This window comes from Artemia sp. Qi Xiang Cuo, chromosome 15 (assembly GCF_049724085.1).
Source record: "Artemia sp. Qi Xiang Cuo chromosome 15, ASM4972408v1, whole genome shotgun sequence".
NCBI lineage: Eukaryota > Metazoa > Arthropoda > Branchiopoda > Anostraca > Artemiidae > Artemia > Artemia sp. Qi Xiang Cuo.
Genome location: NC_142808.1, coordinates 6,261,345 through 6,281,841, shown reverse-complemented (window position 1 = coordinate 6,281,841; position 20,497 = coordinate 6,261,345). Strand labels below are relative to the sequence as shown.

Sequence of the window (20,497 nt, the reverse complement as noted above, 5' to 3'; positions counted from 1 at the left end):
TTGAGCACTAGTTTTGTGAATTCCACAAAAATATATAAATATCACCAATCAATTTATTTGAGATAGCTTTGCAGATATATCTTGCATAGCTTGTGAAACAATAAGTTTTGTTTGTTTGAAGTTTCAACTTTGGTCTTTACTGCCATGAGAACATGTATTAAAAAATTGCTTCATTTGCGAAGTTCCTGCTCCACATAGTCTACTGCGTCTTTTTATCTAGAAGTATTGGTATCTAGACTTACTAGTAGTATTATCTAGATACGTGAAGCTATCCCCTTGATTGATTTTCTTGCTGCCCAACATAACCTCTTCACTTACACCCAGTCTGAACAACTTAGTGTTCTTTATATTAATTTTCAAAGCTACTCATGTAGCTTGAACTCTCACAACCTCCAAAAAAGTTATGGAGATCTATACCTTCCTACTTGAGTGCATGCTCTCCCATTACCTTCACCATGCTCCTTAGGACAAAGATTATCAAAATTATAATCTCCAAAATTCTGATATTAGCCAGGATTAAAATTGAACAGTTCATCTGTTGATTAGTCACCAAATCACCAAAATCAGACAGAAGTCTGAAGGTTGTGATAAAAGTCACTCCAGCAACTATAAGATGTCTTTCACAGCTGCTAAAAAACTGCAGTAGATTATCAAAAGATATATCTGCCAAACTATGTCAAATATCCAAGTTTTCCTAACCAAAACTGTGACTACTAACAGCACTGAAGGGTGACCTTGAGGAGTACCACCCCTCAAGAATATCAAATGAAAAAAAAATTCTACTGAAAGTAGGGAGCAACATTCAAACTTAAAACGAATAGAAATTACTATGTGTGTTGGCATATGCAGCTTAACCAAAGATAAGCAGAAATAGTGAAGGTTAAATAATAGTGAAGTTAAACAATATTTCAAGGTAAAACTGCCATAAAGCACTACCAAAAGATAAATAAAACCCAAAATGAACAGAAATTAAAGGCAACGCTATTGCTTTGCCTATAGTAAAGGCCATGCGGCTCCAATATGTTATTACTTATTATTTTTTTTCTTCCGAGAGGCACTTCATATGGAAGGGGTCGTCGTAGAAACTTCAAAGGGGGCTCATTCGATTGGAAATCGAGAGTTCTAGTGCCTTTTTTAAGGGCCAAAAGTGATTGGAAGGCAACTAACGCCCTTCCACGCCCAGCAGTTCCCCAAACACATCCAATCAAAATTTTGAGATAGCCATTTTGTTCAACGTAGTTGATTTCCAAATAGAAATTATGTTTTTGAGTAGGACATTCCCCCACAGTCCACAGGGCAAGGGTTGTAAGTTATGCCCTGGGGTCATATAAGGTTTTTGTGGAAAGCTTTGTCATAGCAACTTCAAAAAGAACTCATTCAATTGGAAATTCAAAGGGCTAGTGCCCTTTTTAATAGTCGAAAGTGATTAGAGGGAAGCTAACCCCCCTCTCAGGCCCACTTTTTCCCCAGACACATCTAATCAAAATTTTGAGATAGCCACTTTGTTCAATGTAGTTGAAAATTCAGGAAATTAGGTCTTGAGGATAACAATTCCTCACAGCCCTCAGGGCAAATTTTTCAAAGATTTGTTAGAAAATAAGAAAAATCCTTTCACTGGCAATTTACCCTATGGTCACATTTACTAGTATTAGGAAGATACTCCCTAATTTACTTTATAAAGGGAATGAGGAAACAAGCAATAAGGGAATTTTGAAAAGAAAAAATTATTATTCAAACGATTTTTCCTTGCAAATTTTTCAAAGATTTGTTAGAAAATAAGAAAAATCCCTTCTCTGGCAATTTACCCTATGGTCACATTTACTAGTATTGGGAAGATACTCCCTAATTTGCTTTATAAGGGGGTTGAGGAAACAAGCAATAAGGAAATTTTGAAAAGAAAAATTTATTATTCAAAGATTTTTCCTTGCAAATTTTTCAAAGATTTGCTAGAAAATAAGAAAAATCTCTTCACTGGCAATTTACCCCATTGTCACATTTACTAGTTCTAAGGAGATATTCCTTAAATAACTTTATAAAGGGGTTGAGGAAACAAGTGAGAAGAAAATTTTGAAACGAAAGATTCATTATTCAGACGATTTTTCCATGCAAATTTTTCGAATATTTATTAGAAAATAAGAAAAATCCCTTCACTGATAATTTACCCTATGGTCACATTTACTAGTTTTGGGAAGATACTCCCCAATTTAATTTATAAAGGGGTTGATGAAACAAGCAAGAAGGAAATTTTGAAGAAAAATGCTAACTGTTGTATGTTTAAACTGTAATTCATATTCTTTTAATGACTCATCTAAACATAAATTAACTAATTATAAATTAACTTTATAATTAACTTGTAATTGATAAATTACGTGTAATTAACATAAATTACTAAATCCTGTCACTAATTAACTTTAAATGAATTGGCCTGAACTAACTACTAGTAGCTAAACATAGCTACTAGTAAAATGGTAACTCAACTCTACAAATTTATTTTTTAAAGAGAGTCCAGTTTGAGGAAAAAAGGTATGCAATCAAAGAACAAAATTTTGAAGAAAAACAGTTAAGAAAAAAAAATGTGTAACCAGTTTGGTATCAAAATGCATTTTTTAGCAAGGAAGATCTAAAGACAAAGTGAAAATTCTTTAGTATCAATAATAGATTTTTCAATATAAACCTTATTAATAATACTTCTGTTTTATTCCTTTAGATTTATCTAATGACTTTGTTTAAATCATTTTAGTTTTACTTTTTCTTTTTGCAGGGTCAGAGACAAATATGGATTATTCAGACACAGAAGAATTGGTAAGTCAAAATAAAAAATATTGAACTATTTTTACCCTTTTTATAATAGTGTTCCACCCTGTGGCAGCACAGTGGATTGATTCTTTGCTTGGCAAAACGGGGCCCAGGGATGAATCCCTGCGGCAGCAGGATTGGGTGACAGGCTTGCTACTTGTCCCTTCAAAATAAGGACCCAACCACTGAAACGCCAATTCGATGCTCTGCGCTAGCAATAGCTCTACAGGACCTTTATGCTTTTTTAAAAAATGGCACTGTTTCTCTTTTACTTGCAGTGTTTCAATCCTATGCAACTTGAATTCCTAAATTGAATTTTGAATCTTTTGGTAAAAAAAGATTTGTGGGAAACTTTAAAACCAGAATAAAACATTTTCTGTAGAATAAGCGGGAACTAAGGGTATTATTCTACCAAAACATCCAGATGCTGTATCCTTCTAGTGCCGTGACTCCCAACATGGGGCGAAAGCCCCACCGGTGGGGCTTTTGTCTCAACATGTTTTGGTATATCATACCAATGATTACCAATGATTGGTATAGCAATGGTATATACCCAAAATATTGGGTATATCAATATTTTGGAGGGTCATGGGCAGTACGCGCACCCATTGGCTGAATACATATTTAATCCTTCATTTTGAACAAAAAATCGCTGGAAAGTTTTCGCGCATTCAAATGTATCTACAGAGCAAAAAAAAAATCATGATAGTAGGCCTGACGTTATAGCCCATGACGTTATACATTGCATAACAGGTGTTGTATTTAGACAATATTTTTCACTAAAGGGCTCGGCACAAGCAGCTGATTTCTGGAACTGATTTCAGCATCTGTGGACAAACGATAGCGGTAAGAAACATTTGTTGAAAGAAAAATCTATTGCGCGAGGTTTTCAAAACAAAAAATCATGGACACAAATTGTCAATTGGAGTTTATTAATAGTTGCGTGATTGATCTCAGCTTAGTTCTCTGCTCAATAGCGGAGTCTTTCACCACATAATATCTCTGGCTGACTATTTGTTTGTATCCCTTTTTTGTGATGATCATGATGAAAATTGGCACTGATTTTGTAAATCGGTGCTGAAAACTGGAAAATTTTTCAAGCTCAAATCGACGCTGATTTCTTTTAAAATCGGCGCTGATTTGGAAATCAGTTCCCGAAATCAGCTACTTGTGCCGAGCCCTTAATTTAAAATATGCCTAGAGGATAACCCAAAAAAGATACCAAGTCAATGACCCTTTAAGCTTCCTTCAGGTGAATGCATATAAAGTTTTGAATATCAAAGTCTAAATATCATCATAATTTTAGATATGCCTAGGTGGGGCATGGCCCGAAATCGGTTGGGTCTAGGGTCTCGGGTCTGCTCTAGGGTCTTCAGGCTCTAGGTTCTTCAGCCAGCCGGAAAAGGAATTGAGGCCATAAAATCGCACCGCAAAATACTGTAATTTTACTGGTATACAAATCTACCAAATTTAGTTTAACTGGTTTATTCAAAGAAGCAAAGAGAATGGAAAATTTTTTAGAGTTGACTTTTTGGCAATTTATTATTTGACGATAAAAATTAAAGACTTCTAGGGCCACTAACATTGTAGCGTCTGAGTACTTTGTTAAAGAAAATAAAACTAAATTTAATATATATCCAAGTATCCAATTATTTGCAAACTATCCAATTTTCTTTGAAATTCTTTGTTTTATTAATGGAGTCTCTAGACGCTATAATGTCAGCGACGCTAGCAGTTTTAATCTCTATCATCTAATGTTTTTGGCAATACTATAGTTAAAATTTAAGTTGAACCAGTTTACACAAAAAACAGGAATACAATTTAATATTTAAGATAAAGACTAAAAACTGTTGGTGCCACTGGCATTGTAGCATTTGACAACTGCGTTAAAAAAAGAAATAAATATCCAATTTTCCAATTAATTCCTAATCGTCCAGTCTTCTTTTAAATACTTTTCTAATAGAGTCTCTAGACGTTTAAATGTCACTGGCAGTAGCAGTTTTTTTTTTCTTCTCATGTAAAATTGCCAAAGATTAAAGAAATTTCCCATTATCTTTGCTTATTTATATATATCATTAGTTAATTAGTTAATATATAGGCTATCATAGTTAATTTTAATTAGTAAGTCATAGCTAATCTGTACTGACATAAAATTAAACTGGGAATTTTTCTTTAAATGATAACTTGTTAGCAGTTTTTTCAAGAATTATATTAAGTTAGAGTTTAGTTATTAAAAACTAGGCCCATATTAGCTTGTGAAAATCAAGATTTTCCTTGAGATTTTTCAAATCAAACTGGCAGGCCTTCTAATAAGAGAATTCTACTTTCTTTACTATTTTCTGCTTAAAAAAACAACAAAAGACTAAAACCCCAAAACTCAGGATTTTAAACACCAAAAGACAATTTAAACCCCTAAATTTTAAAACCCCAAAAGACGAGTATAGAGTAGATTAAAAAAGGAGCAAACTTATTAAGCGCTATATGTTGTTGGCAGCTCTGCTTTTTGACATCAGCACTCATTTCAAATTTTATGAATTTTACTTATTCATTGTAAAGAAGGAAAAAGATATAGTGTAAGGAAATTAAACTGTTGCTTTGGACGATGAATCCATTTGCTTCAAATTATATCTGAAATGTTATTTTTTGTAGCTTGAAGTTTTGTTGTGTGAGACCTGATTTATTACTTAGCCAACCCTGGAGAAAGAAACTCTTTGGCCATCTCTTGGGGAAAATTTGCCGCTCACCATTCTTTAGTCTATAAGTGTAGATAACTTCAGCATTGAGAGTAATTCAAATGTCAACTTCACCATAACTTGATGTAACACTTGAGGTTTTTCTGTAAAGCAAAAGTGATACTACAGTGTGAAGAATTGCTGCACTTTACCTTTTCTTAAAGATCATCCGTGTCCAATGTAGGCTAACTCTGATATTAATTTTGCATTACTATCATATCTGAAATCTGTAAGTTCTGCCGCTAATATTGAATGAGCAATTGAGTTTGGAAAATGACAATTTGAATTAGTTTATTTTAACCAGAAAACATATTCCCTTTTTTGAGCCACTATTTGGTGGGGGAGGGGTCCTCTAAACAATTTTCAGGTGTGAATTCCTCCTCTGCGTGTTCTTGACAAAAAAAGCTTGACAAAATAAAAACTACTTCTAGAGGCGATTTTTTTAAAGTGCCGCATGTATTATTGCAAAGGTGCCGCACATATTATTGTAAATTAAATTGCTCATTGTTATTAGACTTCTGCTGACTCGGTGCCACTGCCTATAGGTTTACTGCTTTAGGAAGCTTGGAGTTCCCTTGGTGATTTTGTAAGACTATTAAATTTTTGACCATGGATTTATTTTAAAAATACTATCATAAACTGGGACACAGAAAATAACAGACACGCAGGAAATTAAAATGTTCATTCAACTTATTATATTATTTAAAATAAAATGAAGCCATAGTGGTAAATCGTTATATAGTCCTGCAAAATTACCAAGGGATTAAAATAAATATAGGACAAAAGCATAGCAGCATTGGATGTCAACAAAGGATTATTTCCCTATGGAATAATTATGTTTCATTGTCTTATTTTTGCCAGTTGCTTTTGGGTTGTCATGGAAGTATCTCGCTAAATGTTTCCTACTGCTGTGTCTAATATTAAAAGTATCTGTATCTTTATTTTTTTTTCTTTCAATCGTTAGGTTTTCGGTTATTTCTGTTCTAACGCTGAAGACGCCAAGTTTTGATACGATACAGAAAACTCATCTTTTTCGTATACAGACCAATGGATTGTGTAGCGCAGGTACCAATCTCCTGATTCTCTGCCTTCGGCCCGGAGTGCAATGTGTTCGGCCTGGAGCAAATCATCTGACGCTTCCCCCGTCCCCCCCATATTTATCCGGGTGCCCATTTAGAGCTGGGCCGACTCTGACTGAGTTTTCAAAGTCGCACCGCTGACTCCCTTTCCAAACCAAATAAGCAGCGACACCAGGAATCGAACCCCTGTCCAGAAGGACAAAAGATGTTAAGTGTAGCACCCCAACCACTTCGCTAGGACAAAGTCAACCAAAGTCTTTGCAAAATATTCGTGTGGTTGATTTCTTTTTTTTCTTCCTTTTGGCCATGGACCCGTTGTTCTTCACAGAATGTCTTTCTTTGTCTTGTCATGGTTAAACAATTGGGTTTTACATCTTCATCTCTTAGAATCAAGCTGCTGCACTCATTTCTTGCTTTTGTGAAGAAAGCTATTGCTTTTCTGATTTTTTTTCCCTCGTGGATAAATGTAAACGGTACCGGAAAATCAGTTAATTAAATTCAGTTAATTAGTTTAATCAGTCTGTCGTTACAAAAGATCCGTATTGATAATCAAATGCCGGTTTTCAGGGGGTTTTGACAAATTAGCCCTTTCCTCGGGCTCTATCAATAAGAAGAGGAAGTAATGTGATCAGAGGAGAGAAAAATTTGGAAAAAGGCCTCAGAACCTCCTTTGAGGAAGTTTTAAGACACTTCTGATTTTGCTCCATTTTCAAACAGTCTATGGCAATGAAGTATAAGTAAGTAGCGACTACGCCCAAGAAAAATCGAGACTCTAGAAAACCGAACTTGATAACAATGGACAAATCAAAAGAATTAGATTTTTATGCTAATTCCAAATATATATAATTCATTTATGTAAATAATTTCTAAGACCACACTGGCTAATCATGATAAAACGAAACAATAGTAAAAAAAAAGAGAAAAACGAGGAGTATACAAGCCAGTGAAACATATGAACTAAAATGCAAATATTTCGGTCAAGACATCCGCTTGACCGTCCCCAGTGCAAGATAATAACATCAAAATTACTAATAAAAATCCATGGATACTATAAAAAAAAAAAACAAAACAAATAAAAAAAAATTAAAAATTAAAAATTTAAATTTTTTTTTTTATAGTATCCATGGATTTTTATTAGTAATTTTGATATTATTATCTTGCACTGGGGACGGTCAAGTGGAAGTCTTCACCGAAGTATTTGTATTTTAGTCCATATATTTCACTGGCTTGTATAATCCTCGTTTTTCTCTTTTTTTTTACTATTGTTTCGTTTTATCAATTCATTTATGGTTAATGTTACGCACCAAAAGCTACAATCCTGAGGAAATTTGCCTGATTTTCGCAAAAACAAGGGGGAATGGCCCCAAAAGACAAACCTTCTTAATAAAATACCAACCTCAAAATTCAGCATATCGGAGAACGCTACTGTAGAGGTTTCAAGCGCTTATCTACAAAAATGTGGAATATTTATCTTTTTCGCCAGAAGATAGATCATAGATGTGTGTTTATTTTTTTTTCTCAAGGGTGATCGTCTCGAACGAATGGTCATAGAAAACCGGGATAGGGCTCTTTCGAACGTTTTAGTGTCTTTTTTAAGTGACCAAAAAGATTGAAGGGCAACTTGTCCCTTCTTCAACGTCCCTTTTTCCCCAAGTACATCCGATTAAAATTTTATGATAGCTATTTGATTAGAGAGCCAATGTTTATCCCCCACCCCCCACTGGGAAAATACCTCCAGTAGAATCCCCCCTCACCCTGTCGTTGGATGGTGTCCAATCACTTTCGGCTTATAAAAAAGAAGTACTAAAACTCTGAATTTCAGACGTAATGCACCCTCCGAAGTTTCTACGACCATGAGGTGGAGGTGGGGACGAGGAAGAGGCAGTCCCCCTCCTATACAGAATGGATTCTGCTCATTTTGGAGTTTAATGTTACTCTTTAATTTCATAATAACAGCATAGACCAGAGATTTTCCCAGAAAACAAGAGGAATTAAATACCAATTTTACATTTTTGATGCATTTTTAAAAGTTTTTTGTAACTCCCCCTCCCAGAAAAAAATAACCCCCTAAACACAGTTCCTAGATATGGCTCTGGGAATTATACATAAATTTATACCTCCACCCTCCCCTCGTCTCTCCCTTAGAACTAATTCTGTATTTATCTGAAGACTCAGTGAGACTTGCGATGTTTTGGCATTAAAATGAGCTCTTTGAGGCAACTCCCTCCCTCCATAGCTGCAAAACAATTAAAGAACCCCATTGTGGAGGTTTAAAGCCCTTATATTATGCAAATGTTTTAAATTGTAAAACAACAGAGAATTACCCAAGGCAGTGAAATTTGTTTCGACCTTAAAAATATTTCGGCTAGTTAAATAGTTTGTTAAATAGTTAAATAGCTAGTTAAATAGTTCGACAAGTTAAAGAAAGATCGAGATAATTTTGCTGAAAAGAGAGCGTTTTCTATTATACTTTTCCTTTTTCAAACAGTTCGTGATCACGATCTGTATGTAAGGAACGACCTGGCTCAATAGTATTGGAAACTCTAAAAAGCGGAATTTAGATACCACTAGATAAATCAAAAGAATCAGATTTTATGCTGATTTCAAATATATAAGTTTCATTAAGTTTAGTCTTATCCATCAAAAGTTACGAGCCAGAGAAAATTTGCCTTATTTTCAAGAAAAGGGGGAAACACTCCCTAAAAGTCACATAGTCTTAAGGAAAATCACACCATCGGATACAGCGTATCAGAAAACCCTATTTTTAAAGGTTTACAGCTTCTATCTACAAAAATGTGGAATTTATATTTTTTGCCAGAAGAAAGATCACGGATGCAGAATAATGTGTTTATTATTATCAGTATTGTTTTTATTTTCCCAGGGGTGATCGTATTGACCCAGTGGTCTTAAAATATCCTGAAAGGGCTCATTCGAAGAGAAAATAAAAAGTTCTAACACCCTTTTTGAGTGACCAAAAAGATTGGAGGACTCCTCCCCACTCCTTTTCTCCCAAAAATTTTCCGATTAAAATTTTGGTATTGCCATTTTGTTCCTCGTAATTGAAAGACCCAATAACTATGCCTTTGGATATAACATGACCCCCCCCCCCCAGCACCAGGGGAAAGATCTAACTTATAAAAACTACCCATCGTTTACGCAAAGAATTTGTTATTGGGAAGCTTGCATACATTTTAGGGTCGGAAGACGAATTTTCTGCTGTTTTTTTTCTTTACGTGGGAACTTTCCATGGAGAGGGAAGTTTCCAGGGGGTGAACTTGTTAGACGAAATTATATACTTGGGGAATTTGCCAGAATTTCTATACAAGATTCTTTTTATTGGAATTGCTTTCTCTTTTCCGTCTCAATTTTACGCGTGGAGTTGTGCGTGGAGTTTTACCGGCCGGGATTGAATTGTCTAGAGGATACATTTGTGGGGAGGGTATTTCTCCGTGGATTTGGGGCAAGATTTCCTGGCATTAATTGAAAAACGATCAGAAATTAAATAAAAAAAACAAGTTTTTTCAACTGAAAGTAAGGAGCAACATTAAAACTAAAAACAAACAGAAATTATTGTGTATGAAGGGGGTTGTCTCGTCCTCAACACCACGCTCTTTACGCTAAAGTTTGAATTGTGTCCCAATTCTTTAAGAACGACTCCTGAAACACAAGGGTCGTTTAATTGGAACAATAAGAAGCTTTTTTCAAAAGTAAAAAAAAAATAAATAAGCGTAAAGAGCGAGATGTTGACGAGGAAACCTGCTTCATATACGTAATAATTTCTGTTCGTTTTAAGTTTTAATGTTGCTCCTTACGTTCATTTGAAAAAATAAGTTTTTTCGTTATTTATCAGTATCAGAAGGGAGTTAAATTTTAAACAAGTTTTGAAACCTTTTTCAAACACTATTTTAAGGGTATATCAATAATGTCAAGTCATTTTGCCATCTTTGAGCATTAAACAATAATAATAAAGAAACGGAAACACAACCAAAAAATTGTTCTTTCTAGTAAAATGGCTTTTGTTTCCCCACATTTAAGGTTTATAATCCCTTTTAAAGTCCTGGTATGTTATTTTTCTGCTCTCGTTTATTAAAAAATTGTCACGTTTGTTTCAAAGTTTGTTAAAAATTATCGAAAAAAGAACATTTTTCCAACTTTTATGCAATTCTAGATCCTCCTCTGGGAGAAATTCTAAGTGAATAGATATTACTACTACTAACAACTCACCGCAGTACCAAGCCGCCCGATGCCAACGCAGCTACGCAAGCTCCTGCTCCATCCCAATGTATTGAAAGTCTCCCTCTTTACACCATCCAAGGAAGTTCCCATTTCTCTTAAATCTCTTCTCACAACACCCTCCCACCCCAACCGAGGACGACCTACTTTTTGTTTAGGTCTAGACGGTTGGCCGAAAAGGGCAATCTTTGCCAATCTATCTTCTTTCATCCACAGAACGCGCCCTAGCCCTCTCAACCTTTTTCTCATTATAGCCTTAGAAACGGGATCGAATCACACTTTTCGTACAGCCTACTGTTTGAAATACGGTCAGTCAGTCGAATACACAAATCAATCCGTAGGCAATTTCTATGAAAAACATGGGGCAGATCTTCCTCCGTTTTTTGGAGTGCCATGCTTCAGAACCATACTTGACCACTGTCGTCACTGTAGCATCCAATTTTATAATATTGGTTTGCATACTTATCTTCCTTTTCTTCCAAATTTTTTGAAAGATCTTGAGTGAATGGGTAGATATGAGACTAAAGAATCTGATGACATGAGTACAAGCTGTCCTTTTATTGCAGGCTACATCTGCGGGCTTGTCGCAAAATCTCTATTTTTAGAAAGAATATACCTTAAAGCTCGGTATATTGTACGTTTTTCAAAAATAATTTCTAATTTTCAGCGTGAAAAATCAAACAAATGGAAGTGATGTTATACCCAAGAAATACCCAACGGCGTATTCCAACGTAGACCCACGGGTCTACCCAAGAAATATTGCTCACTTTTTGAAAAGGTGTATGAGGATACGGAAAGCTGCGTGCAAGTCAATGGAAGACGCAGTCCCACATTCGCGGTGAAGACTGGCGTCCGGCAAGTTTGCGCCGCCGCTCCCGAGCTTTTCAAATGCGTCATAGACCATGTTGTGGCCAGCAAAACGAATCGCCTTCAGTTCGGAGACCGGATACTCTCTAATGCTGACTTCTCCGATGACATAGTGCTAATTGCGGGCACCGTTAAAAAGGTCACCTAAGCTCTCCAGGTGCCATCAGAAGAAGCCTCGAAAGTTTGACGGAAGATCAACTTGCAGAAATACAAAATTTTGCTCCTTGAGCCTCCCACGTCCCGTTCTACTGTAAAGGAAGTCAACATAGGAAGCAACCGAGTAGATGTGGTTGAAGACTTCACTTACCTGGGATCTATTCTGTTGAAAGATGGTTTGATCACAAAAGAGATTACATCTCGAATAGCCAAAGCGTCAGCACTTGTTGGGGGGCTTAGTAGCAGCTGGCGAAAGCCAAACATAAGCAACTTTACCAAAATGTACATTTACAATGCGTCAGTCAGAACCATCCTGCTGTATGGAGCGGAGACGTGGCCAGCTGCAAAATCTATCCTCAGCGCCGTCGATGTCGCAAAGACGAAACTTCTCCGAAGAATCGAAAGACTTCACAGGTCTGACTTCCTTAGCAACCAGACAATTCTGTCAAGTACCGCTCAAACTCCTTTCTCGACACAGCTTACCCAGCTTACTGTACGGTGGTACAGCTACCTCCTTTGCATGTCATGCAATGCCCCAGCATGAGTCACATTTGACTTCAACCCCACCCTACACGGATGGAAGCGACCCAGAGGACGCCCACCCTTTAGGTGGAAAGACAAAGAAGATGAATTCCTCACCAAAGCCCACATCCCGGTGGAAGAAGCTGCGAGCCTGGCAAGCGATAGGTCAACCTGGAGGCGCCTAGTCTCATCGTTCTCTACGCCGAACCCTCGGCAGGAGCCTTAAGTCAAGTAAGTCAAGTAAGAAATGATGTTATATTGTAATCAAAATCATCACCTAAAGCTATTTAGAAATATGTAACGTCAATCTTCGACATAATACCTTAAATTAGCTATTTTTTCCCAAGACCACACTGCCTTTCTATGACGAACGAATAAAATGAGTAGCGATTGTCATCAGCAGAAATACTGGTGTGAAAAAAAAATGGCTATCTCAAAATTTTGATCGGGTGACTTTGGGAAAAAATAAGCGTGGGAGGGGGCCTAGTTGCCCTCCATTTTTTGTGGTCACTCTATGACGAACGAATAAAATGAGTAGCGATTGTCATCAGCAGAAATACTGGTGACGTATTTCTGCTGATGACGATTGCTGTATATATACCACCATTACATTACATTATATTTACCATTATATATACAACCGCTGCCACATTTACGTTAGTTGATATAGCTTTTTTTTGTTAAACAACATATGCCCCCTCATTTCTAGACTAGTTGCAAAATTAAACTTATATGGTTTAATCAATATTAGATCATTTTTCTAAAACTATCCACTTATGTATGACTTCATTAACTAGTAACGATCATCTTGTTTGAAAGTGGCTGTTTCTTTGTTGTTCTTGTTTTGGTTAAGTAAAAGTGTTATTCCACTGTTCGGAGGAGGAGACAACATGCATAGGGTGGAAACAAGACTCAAGAATTTTCTTGCAAGGATGGGTTGAGGCCCAATATCCTTTTCTACCTCTTCTTCTCTTATAGTGTGAAATTACTTTTGTTGGGGAGGGTGTGCCAGAAATTACCTGCTGAGACTCCTATCTCTTTTATTAACCCATGTAGTATGTACTTTTTATCCTTAAACTATAATCCAATGCTGACAGTTTTATTGCGTACTAAAAAATTATTGCTTCCCTGACCTTGCGCTTGGAACTGGAACTAGAGCTTGCGCTTGGAACTAGATATTTCTCTTAGTTACCGGTACTTGAGTCAATAGTATCCTAATGTCCTGTCTCTGAAACATTTAGGACAGGTGCGGATTTTGCTAACTGACGATGATTTAGTTGACATTAGTTATGAGGAGTAGGGCTACGTTCCATGTGTGTACGTTAACCGACAGAGAGATTGAGGTATTCTTTTTTTATTATTTCAAGTAAAGTTTCACGGAATTTCAGACCCTTTTATCATACTTCCTCTGTCAAAGAAACGAAAAAGTTTTGGTAAAGCATATTCGTTAAGACTTGAAAAGTTTTTCATGGATCAGTTTTTAACTTTATCATGATTTAAGGACAAACAATTAGGACGAATTCAGGTGATAACTTACTACAGAATTTAAAAAAGAATAAGAAAATTAGCACAAAAATCCTTAAATCACAAAAAAGAACGCTTTTCTCCAAATGAAATAAAAGAGAAAAAAATATTAATTTCTAGTTATCAAGAAAAATAGAGATTCTTCATTTACGTAAAAAAACTTGCCATCGGTAGAAGCCAATGGTTTGAAATCCAACAAAGCAAATTAAATCTACATTATTCGGCTACACGCAGTAATTTTTCATTTTATTTGTCCTTTTTTCATGAGGTTAGCATCTGGCTTTGTATTAAATCAGGAGTTAAGCAGGGTTGTGTTCTATCCCCCTTTATATGGATTATCTTGATGGAGTTTGTCTTAAGGAGCACAGGAAAGCCATGGGAGACCACGGAATCAAATGGGGAGGAAAAAGTCTCCTGGACTTAGATTATGCTGATGATTTAAGCATCCTAGGTGAAAGTGTGAGCAAAATGAATGAACTTATAGAGGTTTTGCGAGTTCAGGGTGCTAGAATAGATTTGAAAATTAATGTTAAGAAGACTAAGTCACTAAGGCGAGGAATAGGTGAAGATGAAAAGGTGACGTTGTGTAATGAAAAAATTGATCAGGCGGGCAGCTTCACTTACCTTGGTAGTATTATTAGTAAAGATGGTAGGAGCAGTGAAGATGTTATAAGTAAAATAGCCAAGGCTCAGGGTGTTTTTTTCACTGTTAAAAAAGTTTGGAAGAATAGGAAGATAAGTCTGCAAAACAAGATTAGTATATTAGAAGCTACAGTGATGACAGTGGTCAAATATGGCTCTGAAGCATAGACGGTCCAAAAAGCGGATGAAGATTTGCTAGATGTTTTCCAGAGAAATTGCTTAAGGATTGTTCTGGGTACCCGGCGGACTGACCGTATTTCAAACAATAGGCCGTACGAAAAATGTGGACCAATACCACTCTCTAGGACTATAATGAAAGAAAGGTTGAGGTGGCTAGGGTACGTTGTGCGGATGAAGGATGACAGATCGCCGAATAATTTTCTTTTCGGCCTACCGTCTAGGGCAAAACGGAAAGCAGGTCGTCCTTTTGGGGTGGGAGGACATCTTAAAGAAAGATTAAAAGGAAATGGGAACTCTGGTTACTCTATTGTGTCTCATTTAAGTTTTAAGTAGACGGCTATGACTTTGACTCCCAAGTATCATATGTTTCTCACTCTTGAAAAGCGGCACCACTTTTTTGCTTGCATTTCCACCCGAACTTTGGAGAATTTCAAGCCGTGATACCAATTTATTTGTCTATAGTTAGTCCATGCTCCCAATACTACCTGGGACACCTTCAGGTCAGGTTTTTCTACAAAATAATCGTGTTATATCCAGTTGAAACTGAAATACCTCGTTTGGCATCATTCATACGAAATTAAGTCCAAATCATATGAAAACATCCTAAATGATTTATTTTTTATGTAAGGAAGAATTCTGATGTGCTTAATGTTTTTACTACCCAGAAATCATTGTAGTGTTTTCAGTAAAGCGCTGGTGTTGCATAATTCTTCATATATAGGGAAATGTAATGAGTCAATTTATGTGAGCCATTATTATTATAATTATTATTAAGGGCAGACCCATAAAGCTAAGTTGGGGCTCATGCTGCAAAGGTCCTTTACCCTGACGGCCCCTTTCCGGGTAGGGCATGCCTATTTTTTTTTATTATTATTATTATTTTTTTTTTTTTTTAGCAGAGCTTTCCTTGGTAGTGCAAATATGTCTGCCATTGTTTACCTCCATCAGGTAAAGTCTACCAGCTTTTCAGTCATTTTAGCATTACAGCAACACATTTTCCTGCTTCTTTATTTGATTAGATGCAGCCTGTAGGATAATAGTTATGTCAAAGTGGCTTGCTACTTACTTATTAACAAAAGCAAGTGTTTTCAAATGCAAGTAAGGAGCGGTGGGATAAGGAAGGGGGTGGCCTGCTTCAGACAGGTAATAATTTCTGTTCGTTTTAAGTTTTAAAGTCGTTCCTTTATTTGATTTAGGATCGTTTTTCATATCATGCGCAGGCCTATCGAACATGTGATGGGGACAAACGGCGTCATAAACCCCTTACTGCTTGCTTTAAATTATATATTAGTACAAATTGATTGCTAGCCTTTAGTAGATAGTGCACTAGGATTGCTTGATTGGTAGTGCACAATTTTTCTGAGGATTAACACAATTTCTCTGGCTCTAATTGCTTTCAAGTAGTAACGAATAAAGTGATAGAATGTATTTGAAAAATATAAGTGACAGAAGATTAGCTAGAATGAATCTGAAGCTTATGCCATTTCGCGAATGAAAGAACTTAGCTGCGAAAGAGTTTCTTCTTTCTTCGTAAATGGAGCAAATATCTTTTCGGCTCGCAACTTTTGTTAGGTGACTTGAAACAAATTATATTTTTTTTTCGAATTGCCATAAAAATAAAATTCTTTTAATGCATACATTGCTTCTAAACTTTTATAAGTTCTGATTATAAGTTCTGGCTTTTATAAGTTCTGGCTTAGTAGTTTAAAAACATGTAAGATTGCAAATCTTAAGATGGTCAGTCTAGACCTTAGGACCGCCTGCGCCTTCTGAGTCACCCAGGGCATCGAGGAGAAGCCGCCAATCGTCCTTTTGGCTGGTAGCTGCAATAATGTCCTCATTGTCTTGTTGAATAGAGGTATGCAGATTGTGTAGGTTCCTCTGATAGGTCTAGCATAGTGTATTGTTGGGTCTTCCCCGACTACGACTTCCTGACAGTTGCCAATGTAATTGCTTTCTTTAGTCAAATCATTGGGCGCGCTGGTGTTATCATTAAGGGGTAGGTCCGAGGCTCAATCTTGAGATTTAAGTTGCGATTTGTTTTCCCCTAAGGTATCCTCAAAGTCCCGGGTATGAGTTTCAGACCCACAGCCCAATCCTCCTCACCTTTCCAGGCTTCGGACTGGTTGTCTGATTTTTTAAACATTTTGGCAGGCGGAGTAATAATTGTGTGAAGAAAGAGATAAACACAAAACCCAATATTTCCAACTAAACGTTGATAGAAAAAGTTCTAGGAACACTTACTCCCCTTCTCTTGGGAAAATCCCAGACAACACTCAAGATACCCCCCACCTGTCCATCGTGTGTGCCGGTAAGCATGCGAATATATTTTTTTTTATTTCACAAAGAAAACATTATCAAACCGTTCGTGGTAACGAACTGTAAGTAAGGAGCGACCCGGCTCAATGGTAACCGAAACTCTAGAAAACGGGTTTTTGATACCAATTGATACATACAAAGAATCATTTTTCAATGCTGATTTCAAATATTTAACTTTCATCAAGTTTAGTGCTACCCATCAAAAGTTACGCGCCTGAGAAAATTTGGCTGATTTTCAAAAAAAAGAGGAAAGACCCCCTAAAAGTCGTAGAATCTTAATGAAAATCACACCATCAGATTCAGCGTATCAGACAACCCTACTGTAGAGGTTTTAAGCTCCTGTCTGCCAAAATATAGAATTTTCCATTTTGTGCCAGTAGAAAGGTCACGGGTGCGTGTTTATTTATTTTTTTTTCCAAGGGGTGATCGTATTGACCCAGTGGTCCCAGAATATCGTAGGAGGGCTCATTGGAACGGAAATTAAAAGTTCTAGTGCCCTTTTTAAGTGACCACAAAAAATGGAGGGCACGCTTAAACTAGGCCCCCTCCCATTCTTATTTTTGCCCCAGTCACTTGTTAAAAATTTTTAGAGAGCTATTTCATATAGCTTGATTTTAAGTATGATAACTGCTTATGACAGAATGATAAAACTCTCCGCAGTCTCCAGGAAAAAGTTTGGGATTTCTGGACTTCTCCCCATGTTAAGACAGGTTATGGGTGATTAGGAAGTATACAGAAGTTTTCAGGAGAGTTTTTTCTGGTAGTGGGAGGGAAGGGTGGGTCGGGGGTTATGTTAGAGGATCTTTCCATGAAGGAAGTTTTCATGGGGGAAGGGAAATTGCCATGAAGGGGGCGCCGGACTTGCCAGCATTATTTATTGGTTATTGGGAAGTATACAGGCATTTCCAGGAAGGATTTTGTTCTGGAGGGGGGGATGGAGGAGGGGGTTACTCTGGAAAATTTTTCTGTGGAGGATGTTTCTTTGGGGTAAGGGACATTTCTATGAAGGGGGTGCTGGATTTCCAAGCATTATTTAAAAAACGATCAGAAATTAAATAAAAAAAACAAGTTTTTTCAACTGAAAGTAAGAAGGAATATTAGAACTTAAAACGAACAGAAATTATAACGTTTGTGAGGGGGTTCTCCCCCAAGTCAATACCTCGCTCTTTACGCTACAGTTTTTTTTAGTGCTTTCAAAAGAGCTATCTATTCTAATTATACGGCCTTTGTGATTCAGGGGTTTGTGAATCAAAATTTTTTTTAAACTTTTAACGTAAACAGCGTGGTATTGACTAAGGGGACAACCCCCTCATATACATAATAAAAAAAACAATAAAAAACAAGCGATACGGTTCAATAGTAATCGAAACTTTTAAAAACAGAATTTTGATGTCAATAAATGTATCAAAAGAATGTGTTTATAATGCTGATTCTAAATACATAAATTTTATTAAGTTTAGTATTAATCATCAAAGGCTACGGGCCTGAGAAAATTTACTTGATTTTTTAAAGAGGGGGGAAACATCCCCTACAAGGTAAAGAATTTTAATGAAAATCACACCGTCCGATTCAGGGTATCAGAAAACCCTTTTACATAGGTTTCAAGCTCAAATCTGCAAAAATCTGCAACTTTGTATTTTTTGCCAGAAGAAAAATATACGAATATAGAAGTTCGTTATGTAACTTAATTTGTAAAGACATCCATTTAGCAAAAGAAAAGTAAAATTTTTATGCAAATTTCGTTTACTTATTCAATGACGGTTAGCCAAAATAAAAGCTGCTTTAACTAAAAAAACTATCAGAAATTTAATAAAAAAAAAACAACAAGTTTTTTAAACAGAAAGTAAGGAGCGACATTAAAACTTACAACGAACAGAGATTATTCCGTATATGGAAGGGGCTTTCGCCTCCTCAACGCCTCGCTCTTTACGCTAAAGTTTGACTCTGTCTCACAACTTTATTTTTTAAAACAATAAAAAACTTTAGCGTAAAGAGCGTAGCGTTGAGGAGGGGACAGCCCCTTTCATATACGGAATAATTTCTGTTCGTTTTAAGTTTTAATGTCGCTCCTTACTTTCAGTTTAAAAAACTTTTGTTTATTTAATCCTACAATAAGAGAGGAGTTATCACCTATATTCAGGCTTAGTGAAAATGAAGGCATAGAGGTTAATTTATGCCCAAATGGCCTTTAGAAATCTTTTTGGAAAATCTTCTTTATTTACCTGAATGCTCACGGGCAGTTAGAAAATTTGGATATACAAATGCACTTTTTGACACATCAACCACGCCCCGCTTCCCCCTTATGCAATGACACATAGACCCTCTTCCAGAATAGCTGATGCGAAATTACACATAACTGTTCATAGTTTTATCAAATATAGAGTGAGTCAACTTGATTAGATGAAGTCTAAAAACAGTGCCTAAATTAACCGTTTATTTTGTATGGACTAGATGACTCTTTAGGGACGAATGTGCCACCATGTGGCATTACTGTCTGTGAAATTGGAAAGCTCAGTATATTGTTATAATTTATAATAGTTTATATATAGAATATATAATAGTATAATATATAATATAATAGTTTTATATTATATAATTTCGATAATTTTTAAACGGATTTGTAATCCAGGAATTTCGAGTCAATGGCAGCTTTGCCCTCTTTGGGTCAAATTTGTAATTTAGTGCCATAGAATCGCAGAAAACGTCACTTTGCTGTGGCTTAATCTTTTCGGCTACTTAAAAAGGTCACTATAACTTTTCGAATGAGTTGTCTCCCGATTTTCTAGGACCATTTCTTTGAAACGATGCCGTCTGGGCAGAGAATAATAATAGTAATAATAAAAAGCAGATTGTTTTGATGTACATATTGTACATACAGTACATATTGTTACTATCAGCTCATGTCGCCCATTTCTTATAAATAATTATCAGGAATGGTTTGATTTTTTGTTTACTCCTAACTAGTTCTTTTTAGAACTATCATGCCTTTCTAGGTAGCCTGCTAGATCTACCTTACTCCTGTAAGGGCCGAGTTCAACACATTTGCGTGTCTTTTTTGGCCAAGAACCTTCCCAAAATGGCTCAACCAACCATGGGTAGGGGGGATAGAGGCACGCATGTAGCATTTTCCTGGGGGAGGGGAACATTAAAAACCTATTTTTTTTAGAATTTGGGGATTTTGAAATAGAACTAGCGGTACTTGTGCATTATAACTAAACCAGCGATATAGACTGTACAAGGAAACCAGACACGAAACCCGTCAAACGACTATTTGCAAGATATAAATGGATTACAAAGCGTGGTTTCTCATTGAGTTTACAATATTTAAATGATTGTTTTTTGGGGTTTAGGGGAGGGGAATAGGTACCTAGGTTAGGTTACGTATTTAATATATGCTATGCTTTACCCCCTCCCCCTGTAAAGTGCAAATATATAGCCCAAATTTGT

General features: G+C 36.3%; 1 protein-coding gene across 1 annotated transcript in view; it reads left to right on the top strand.

Moving 5' to 3' along the window:
• LOC148943262 (tyrosine-protein phosphatase non-receptor type 9-like) overlaps positions 1-20,497 on the top strand; it is an 80,559-nt gene that overhangs the window by 19,377 nt on the left and 40,685 nt on the right. The window contains exon 2 of the mRNA XM_089101070.1: positions 2,762-2,802. Coding sequence (XP_088957196.1) covers positions 2,776-2,802 — 27 coding nt within the window. The 5' untranslated portion in view covers positions 2,762-2,775. The remainder of the gene's footprint in view (positions 1-2,761; positions 2,803-20,497) is intronic.